This window comes from Pteropus alecto, unplaced genomic scaffold, assembly GCF_000325575.1.
Source record: "Pteropus alecto unplaced genomic scaffold, ASM32557v1 scaffold90, whole genome shotgun sequence".
NCBI classification, from domain to species: Eukaryota; Metazoa; Chordata; class Mammalia; order Chiroptera; family Pteropodidae; genus Pteropus; species Pteropus alecto.
In genome coordinates this window covers 130,209-139,319 of record NW_006429894.1, presented here as the reverse complement: position 1 = coordinate 139,319, position 9,111 = coordinate 130,209, and the positions used below count along the sequence as shown (strand labels likewise).

Below are 9,111 nucleotides of genomic sequence, written 5' to 3'. Positions count from 1 at the left end.
CGCAAGCTGGCGTTACGTATTCTTTATCTTCCATGGTCTCCTTTGGGTCTTTCTTCTAAGCCATGTTTTAAGTAGATACTTTTTGCCCGGTGGGGTGAGAGGGTCCAAACTAGAGTCGACGGCGCAGTCACTGTTTTTTAAACTCTGGGAACCCATAGATAAGAAAATCTATTTCGTTCATCTCCTCTGTTTTTTAAATTTGTCTTTAGTTAATGGCGATGACATTCTTTGAAGTTTTTTTCCCATTAAGACGTTTGAGCAAAGAATCATGTTACTCAAACTTTCAAGCTGCTTCTCTCCTACGTGGAGAAAATAAACTTTCAGAGAAAATCTCACTGTAGGTGCACATTCCCTGGTGGACCCGGTGGGCCCATGTGACCTTCACCTGACGGTCTCGCCACTCCTCACGGTCTCAGTGACATGCAGAGCAAGGCGGTGACGGGCTGGGTGTGATCTGTGATGGTCACTAGACAGGCGTGAAGAGCCCCCGCCGTGTGGACTCGCCAGAGCACCACCTCCAGGCACTGAGCTGTTCTCCCCACACGTGGGCTGGGGGTTCTGCAGGCGAGGAGGGACCCTCTCTGTGGCCGGCCCTGGGGCGGAGTCTGGCTGGCGCCGGCGTGGCCTGTGGCCTGACGGCCGGTCGTGCCTGCTTTTCCCTTCCGTGCATCACAGTGTCCGGTGCGCCCTCCCTGGGAAGGTCATTGTCCAGCTGTTGAAGCTTCATGGTCTCACGCGTCCGGCCCTTCTCAGAAAGTCTCATGTCCTCCTGTGTCACGTTCACGCTGCGCGGTGGCAGGTTTGGCCCCTCGATCTCGTTGTACTTCGTCCCTGTAGTGACGATCTGAAAGCCGTGCCCTTGCCAGGAACTCTGAAACCCCTATCACACTGCTCCATCCAACAGTCACGGAAGCCGTGCCCCGAGAGACGGACCGTGTGACCCAGGTAATTTGGGACTGCGCCTTAGATCGTTCGGGAGATGTCACGTAAGGCACACCAGCATTGGTGGACTGTGTCTAGGGAGGCGAAGCCTGGGGGGACAGTGACATTCTAAGCTGGCCTGGGGCCGGAAGGGCAGCATCCGCGATCACAGTACGAATCTCAGCTCGAAGGCGGTGTGCACTCCCTCGCGGGCACGCTTTCTCCTCCCTCCTCTAGTCGGATTTCACACACCAGTGCCTTTGCATCCAACGTGAACGTTGGTGCCCGAGAGATTTTCCCAAATTCTATCTGACTCACCTGTGTTTATCAGCTCCGAAAGCTGACTCCCGTCTCTGGGCTGTAGACACCCACTGCTGCTGCTACAAGTGGGTTTCATAGACTTACCAGGGTCTGACCTGGCCGAACTCAACCTAAGAATTAGAATGGATTTCAGTATCTTCAGAGGTAATGCTGCAGGTTTCAGGTGTTTACTGTGGTTTTTTCACTTAGAAAATGCCTTAGAAATGCTTCCGTCGTGGTCTCACAAGGATCTTCCTGAGTGGAATGACAGGTGCCATCAGTTGCCTCGGAAACTGCAGCTTAAAGTGAGGGCGTGGTAAGAACGAGCCGAGAAACTAAGTTGCAGTGAAGTGTCAGGACGCGAAAGTAAAATACAAAAATCAATGGCCTTCGTTACACAGACATAACAGGCCAGAGGACGCGACGGTGGCATTTTAAAAATACATTTACAGTAGCAACCTGAAAGATTAAACACTTAGTAATAAAACTAACGGGAAATGCATAAGTACCTGTTAGATCACTCAGCATCACAGACGAGCTAGACAGGTTGATTCTAGAGTTCACGGGAAAACAAACGTGGAAGAATCGCTGTAGAAACACTCAAGGCGTGAGGGACTGTTTCTCCCAGGCATCAAAGCATCACGTGAAGCCTGTACGATCGAAACGAAAGCGTGTCTCTGGCACGCGAACAGACGAGCAGCACTGTGTACAGTAGAAAGTTCGGAAGTAGAAACAGGTCCCTGTGGAAACTGTCATCTCGATAAAGGTGGCTCTCAAATCACTGGGGTCAAGGTGGACTTTTTAAAAAGAGTGCTGGGACAGCTGGATAGCCATTCGCAATTAGATCAGTATCTTACATCGTACCAAAAAAATAAGTGCCAAATGGATTAAGAATCTAAATATTTAAAAAACAAAACCATACCAATTCCAGTAGAAGAAAATATGGGTGATTTTTTTTTTAACCTTGGCATGAGGAAAGGGTTGCTAACTATGACTCAAAATCCAGAGGAAGTAAAAGAAAAGGCTGATAAATTTGACTACGTGAAAAACATTTAATTTGCATGACAAAAAAACGGAAAAAGTCAAAAGACAGCTGACAAACTGGGAACAATTTGTCATAGCGTATACCAGACAAAAGGATGATACACTTAGTATATAAAGAATTCTTAAGCATTCAAAGGAACAAAGGAACAAAAGCCCAAAAGAAAAGCGGAGGGAGACATGGACATACAATTCAGCCCTTCCCATAGGAAACGCGTTAGAACGGCACTTGAACTTACGAAAAAAATTTTAAGTACTCATAATTAGAGAAATACCAACGAAAACAACATATTCCATTTCTGATCTGTCAGACTGGAAAACACTTGAAGCGTAAGAACACACTGCTGGCGACACTGCCAGCGGGGTGCACGGCACTCAGCACTGCCAGCGGGGGGCACGCGCTTCGGCCCTGGAGGGGAGTTCGGCCGCAGCTAACAGCATCGCCTGGGCAGGGAGCTAAGCTGAAGCTGCACCTTCAACAATGTAAGCATGTGTGTCACAGATAGTATGTACTGCAGCATCGCTCATAAAGCAGAATCCTGGAAACAATCGAACTGCCCACACGTAGGCGGGTGGTTGAATAAAATTCGTGCATCGATACAATGGTATATAATGTAGCGGTAAAAAAGGAGTCGTCTCCGTGAACTAATTTAGAATCATCTCCACGATATAGTGTTAACTGGTAAAAAGGGGCACCAGGACTCATGATGGGGTTCTGTCCTGGTAAACCTGTCCAAAGTTGAGAATATCGTAGGTTGAAAATGCATTTAATATACCCAGTCTGCCCAACATCAAAGCTGGGCTTAGCCCGGCCTCCCTTGAATGTGCTCAGAACACAGCACCCGAAGCCGCTGGCAGCACGGCACGCTGCAGCGACTCATTGCTCACCCTCGTGGTCGCATGGACGTAAAAGGAAGGACTGAGGGACTGTCACCACTGAAGGAATCTCAGCTGTGACGACCAAACACAGTGTGGGGTCTGGGATTGGATTCGGAAAAAAATAAGGGCAGAATTTTCATTTTTCTGGCGATGAGAACTTTGAAGACCGGCTCTCTTGGCACTTCCGATGCATTAGCCGCGGCCGACCTGCTGCTCGCTGCGTGCTGAGTCCCCAGGGCCGACTTCTTTCATACCTGGAGTTTGTGCCTTTTGACTCCCTTGACCCATTTCACCCACTTGCCACCTCTGGCAACTAGTAACCGAGTCTCTCTGTATGTGAGTTTGTTTTTCTGGTTTAGCTTTTGGCTTCCACATTGCGGGAATCACTCAGTACTTGTCTTTCTGTGTCTGGCTTAGTTCACTCAGCATAATGCTCTCTGGGTCCATCCGTGGCGTTGCCCCTGGAAGGATTGCGTTCTTTTTCATGACCGCATAGTATTCCGTTGTATATACACGACCTTTTCTTCAGCCATTCATCTGTCGGGGGACACTTAGGTGTTTCCATATCTTGGCTATCATGAATAGTGCTGCAGCGAGCATAGGGGTGCGTTATATCTTTTTGAGTTGGTGTTTGCGTATACCGTGGGGAAGTGCCCAGAAGCGGGCTTGCTGGTCACATGGTACTTGCATTTTTAACATTTGGCGGAACCGCTGGGCTGCACCGTCTTGCTTTCCCACCCACGGGCCCAGGCCCCGGTTCTCCACACCCTCGCAGCTCGCGTCCGATGTTGGTAGTAGGCATCCCGGTGAGCGTGGGTCGGTGTCTCATAGTTTTGGTTTTCATTTTCCTGACGACTACTGAAGCTGAACATCCTTTCATGTGCTCATTGGCCACTTATATTTCTCCTTTGGAGAAATGTCTGTTCGAGCCCGTTGTCCATTTTTGAATTGGGTTATTTTGTTGTTGTCATTGGATTTCAGGAGTTTGCTGTACGTTCTGAATATTAATCCCTTATCAGATATATGACTTGCAAATATTTTCCCATCCTGTAGGTGGCCTCGTTCTCTGTTGATAGTGTTTTTCAATATTCAGAATTTCTTAAATTTTCGGAAGTCTAATGTGTCTGTTTTTCCTTTTGTTTTCTGTGCTTTTGGTGTCCTATCAGGAAATCATTGCCAAATCTCTGTCATGAAGTTCTTGTCCTGTGTTTTCCTCTAAGAGTCTTATTGTTTTAGTTCTTACCTTTAGGTTCTTGATCCATTTGAGTTCATTTTTGTGCACGGTACTGGGTAAGGCTCCAAACCTCATCGCGGTGCACGTGGACGTCCAGCGTTCCCTGCGCCATTTGTTGAAAAGACTGTCCTTTCCGCATTGAGCGGTCTTGACACCCGTGTCAGAAGTCACCGACCACGCGTGCGAGGGTTTACTTCTGGGCTCTGCTCTGCTCTGTTGGCCCGGATGCCCGTCTGTGCCCCACTGTGGTTACCGCAGACATGGACGTTTCGGCAGCAGGAAGTGACAGTGCCCCGTTTCGGTCTTCTTTTTCCAGACCGTTGTGGCTGATCGGGGTCCCTTGAGATTCTATATGAGTTTTAGGGTGGATTTTTCTATTTCTGCGAAAAACGTCATTGGGATTTTGACAGGGATCGCATTGAAGGATCTAAATGTTAATTTGGGAATGAGAGTCGTTTTAACTCCCAGCATGCACTTCAGGATTACCGCTTAAGTTGCTTATTGGGAGCTGTTCACTTAGAACCGTTGTATTTTTAGGACTAAGCCTGTTAAAGACAATTTTGGGGTTTGTTTGTTTGTTTGTTTGTTTGTTTAAATGACAGAAATTTATTGTCCCGTGATTCTGGAGGCTAGAAATCCAAGATCGCGCTTCGGGCAGGGTCGGTTCCTTCTGTGGGCTGGGAGGGGGAGCGCATTCAGCTCCTGGCAGCCCGAGGTGCTCCTCGGTGTGCAGGTGGTGCTCTGCCTGTGTCTTCACACACCATCTTCCTTCTCTGCACGTCCTAAAGCCAGTTTTCTTAGCCTTCACTCCTCTCTTACCTGGTATGTGTATCTGAGCAACTCCTGAAATCTCACCTCTCCATCTCTCTGGAGTTAGGTGGACCGGTTTTCAGTTAGATGCCGCACCCACTGGCTCCGGGAGGGAGGGGAGGTGGCTGGAAGGCGCTCTGCAGTGATCGGAGAAAACGGGCTGGTGCCAGTACTTGGTTCATTGGTCACAGCCTCGCCCTGCGGGCCAGCCCGTGTGTCCCACTTGGAGGAACCAACCTCAGCATCATCGGTGCTTCCAGAAGCTGGATCGATCCCCTTTCTGAATCCTTCTTGCTGGCGTCAGGGTCAGAGCTCAGTGAAGCGCTTTGGCTTTCCTGGGTGCTCGGGGCCCACAGTGAAATTTTCTCTTCCAGAATTCGGCGTCCACCTGGCAGAGCTGACCGTGGATCCCCAGGGGGCACTGGCAATTCGGCAGGTACGTCCAGGCCGATTGGTCCAATTTATAAGTCATTTCCCTTTACTTGTTACTGGAACTTCCTTATGGAAAGAATAAGGCCAATTTATAAATAACCCAGGATTTGGTACCAGATTCAGATGCACTTCAGAGGAACGTGTGGTGTGGGCCGCGTGTGTGGTTTTCGTGTGCAAAGTGTCTTTCCTCATCGTGCGCTCTGCTTGTCTCCCTCACAGCTGGCCTCGGTCATTCTGAAGCAGTACGTGGAGACTCACTGGTGTGCCCAGTCAGAGAGGTTCAGGCCCCCCGAAACCACAGAGAGGGTGAGGATGGCGCATGACCCACGCCTGTGGGTGTGAGGGGCCGACTTGGGTTGAGGCGACCGCCCACATTCTTAGACAGCGTGGTGCAGCCGAGAGACGCGCAGGAAAGGAGAGTGACTGTCACTGCAGGGAAGAGGGCCCGAGTGCCGGGCCACGGGCTGGCCCGTGACACACCCAGTGCTGCCAATTACGAGCTGTGACATCCTGGAAAAGCCTTCTGCCTTCTAAGCTTCAATTTCCTGCATATCTAAAATTAGAATGAAACTTCCAACTTCCAAAGAGTTGTTTGAGGCTCAGATAAGAGAATGTTTCTCTTTAGTTCGGTGCCAGGCAGCCATTCCGGGCCCCCGCAGATTTTGCGGCAAAGGCGTAGAGCAAGGCTCTCCGTTGGGACTGTCCGTGCCTGTGCCGTGGCATGCAGCAGCCACCGGCCGCACGCGGGGGCTGAGCACGTGAGGCGAGGCTGCTGCACCAAGGGGCTGGACTTTTCACATACTTAACTCTAGATCTAAATGGCCACGTACAGCTGGTGGCCACGTGATCGGACAGCGTACGTCTAGGCATCACAGGTGACCTCCGAGTGAATTTTTTGTCAAGTTTCTACGTCACGTTTTTGATAGACCTCCGGTATCTCGTGCACGTTGTCTTCCTAATGTGTAAGCTGGGCGGGACTCTGCTGCAGGTCACGCGTCCCTGGTGCACCCGGTCTGATGGCAGGTGACCTTTCTCCACAGGCTAAGGGCGTCATCCGGGAGCTGCTGCCCAGCGGCTTGAGGGAGTCGGTGAGCAAGGTGCGCTCCAGCGTGGCCTATGCGGTGTCAGCCATCGCCCACTGGGACTGGCCCGAAGCCTGGCCCCAGCTCTTCAGCCTGCTCATGGGGATGCTGGTGAGCGGGGACCTCCGCGCCGTCCACGGAGCCATGCGCGTGCTCACAGGTATCGGAAGCCTCCCCACGTTGGTGCTTGGAGCCCAGGTGACAAGCATGCTCACGAGACGCGCGCTGTGCAGTGGCATGGCTCTGGAGCCGGACCGGAATTGTCTGACCCCCGCCAAGGCTCCCGCCAGTGTCCTGTCCTCCGTCTCCATAACCCACTGGCCCTCTCCAGGGAGTTCGGGGGGCTCGGTGCCTCTGCTGCTCCCCGGCCTCCCGCTGAAGGGTAGAGCAACACTCAGGTGTCAGTTTCCGGTCCGGCTTCTCGAGCCTGAGTTAAGGTGACAGCGGCATCCGCTCCACAGGCGTTTTCGCCGTTTAAGTGAGCTCATCTGCGTCAGGCGCTTGGCGCAGTCCCGGTGTGGCAGGCACTCCGTAAGTTTTAGCCATGTGATTGTCAGCGTTATTACACGTTGTTTTTCTAGTCAGTTCAAGTTAGGAGTAATCCCGTAGGATTTTTAGAGACACGTGAGAGAGAGGACAGGAGCCGTGTGGCTGTGAAAGCTGACCTGTCCCAGCCTCCGTGGGGCTCTGTGGTCCTCGGTGGCTTTTCTCTCTCTGCTCTGAGAAGTCGGTAGCAATACGTGAACTTGTAGTCCAGGAGGATTCGGAGGCGCTCTCGCGAGCCTGATGGCTGACGTGTCGCTCCCTCACAGAGCCCGTCTTCCTGCGGCCCAGGTTTCATGGTCTTGGCAAGTGCTGCCCTGTCCCCTGTCCCGTCCCCTAGATGAGGTCACGGCTCTGCCTTGCTTTCAGGGACCCTTACCCGGACATTGGTCATCTGTTGGTCTTTTAGACATCGTATTTCTGCTCTGTCCATGCAGGCGTGTGGCAGTCCCTGGATTTGCCTGCTCTGTGCGCTGCTGGCTTGCCTGGTCGTGAACGCCCCTGCTACTTTTTTTTTAATCTCAGTTTCCTGAATTTGGCATCTGTGTCCAATTTCATTAGTCCACGTGATGTCGACGGCTGTTAATACTGATTCCATATCCAACATCATCCCTTCTCTCCTTCCGTTCCTAACCCCGCTTCCTGTGCCCCGGCTGCCTCTCTGAGCGGCCCATTGTGTTCTTACTGGTGACCTGTGACAAGTGCTCAGGTGTAGAGCAGGGTCGCCAGAAAGACGAGGACGCGCCCTGCTCGGGTTTTCCCGTCCCTGCTTATCTCCCTCGCTCCTCTGCGCGACTCCTAGTCTGGGTGACTTCGCGTTCCCCTCTCATGGACTTGGCCTTCTCGGGTTTACTTACGTCCTCCTGGCCCCAGCGCGTCAGTCAGCAGGTGCGTTTCTGCCAAGGAAAGGGAGCCCGTTCCCGTCCGGTCCTCTAACCCAGAGTTTCGCTTCTGTGTTAAAAACGGTGGTTGACCATTGATCACAGTGCAGAAGCTGAAGTGCCTGCTCTTGGTGAGGCGGGGCGGGGGTCCTTCTGTAATGGAGTCAGCAGGCATGGGTGGCGCTGCCCCCTCCCTCCCCGGATAGGACAGACTGTCCTCTGACCGCGGCACCCAGACGTGCGTGGAGAAAGCAGGACGTTGGCGTGTGGACAGAACAGCGGACGCTGCGGGGTTTTGGGCGGTGTGCCCGTCTCCCCTCACAGAGCTTTGCAGTAAACGTGTCCGAAAGAGAACTGCCTGGGGCTGATGGCGTGACGAAAATGCGGACGTGGCAGCTAAGGGTGGAAGCGTGTGACTCATGAACGGCAGCTCTTTTCAGTCTCGTGAAGTTTGGGGATTGAGACGTTGCTAGTGTCCCAAGTACTTCTGACTTGCCGAGTGACCTCAGGAAACTGACTCGAGACTTAAGTGTGGCCAGCGTTAGTGCAGCGACAGTGCCGGGAATGACCATTGGGAGGAAAAATGTGGCTCAGCACCTTAGTCGTGGAGCTAACTAAGCTACGTTTCCATCAAACCTGTGTTCATTAACTGCCATCCATCGCGTTTGTTTAGACTAATTTCCTTGAATTTCTAAATAAAATAAAACACTCGATTTCTGTTCAAAGCCCAGGATTTCTTCAGGAGGAAACCCCACCTGGCAAGGAAGACTCAGCCTCGAGTATCGGTTTTCTTCTGCCTTGCGGCGGTTGATGCTGCCCGGGAGAGTGGGTGTATTAGCCTTGAACGAGCCCACCTGCATCTCTAGCTCTGTGTCCTGAGGAATGTCCCTGTTGGCGGCTCTATTTCTGTAGCGATGATGTAGAAGAGCCGGGAAAAGCAGGGGCAAAGTTAGCAGACTCCACCCCTTTCCGTGGCACCTCTGGGTCA

The 9,111-nt window shown here is 51.9% G+C and overlaps 1 protein-coding gene across 1 annotated transcript in view; it reads left to right on the top strand.

The window, feature by feature from the left end:
* Positions 1-4,635: 4,635 nt before the first annotated feature.
* Positions 4,636-9,111, top strand: part of IPO9 (importin 9) — a 27,579-nt gene continuing 23,103 nt past the window's right edge. Inside the window, exons 1-4 of the mRNA XM_025044781.1 lie at positions 4,636-4,641; positions 5,253-5,621; positions 5,837-5,923; positions 6,658-6,859. Coding sequence (XP_024900549.1) covers positions 4,636-4,641; positions 5,253-5,621; positions 5,837-5,923; positions 6,658-6,859 — 664 coding nt within the window. The remainder of the gene's footprint in view (positions 4,642-5,252; positions 5,622-5,836; positions 5,924-6,657; positions 6,860-9,111) is intronic.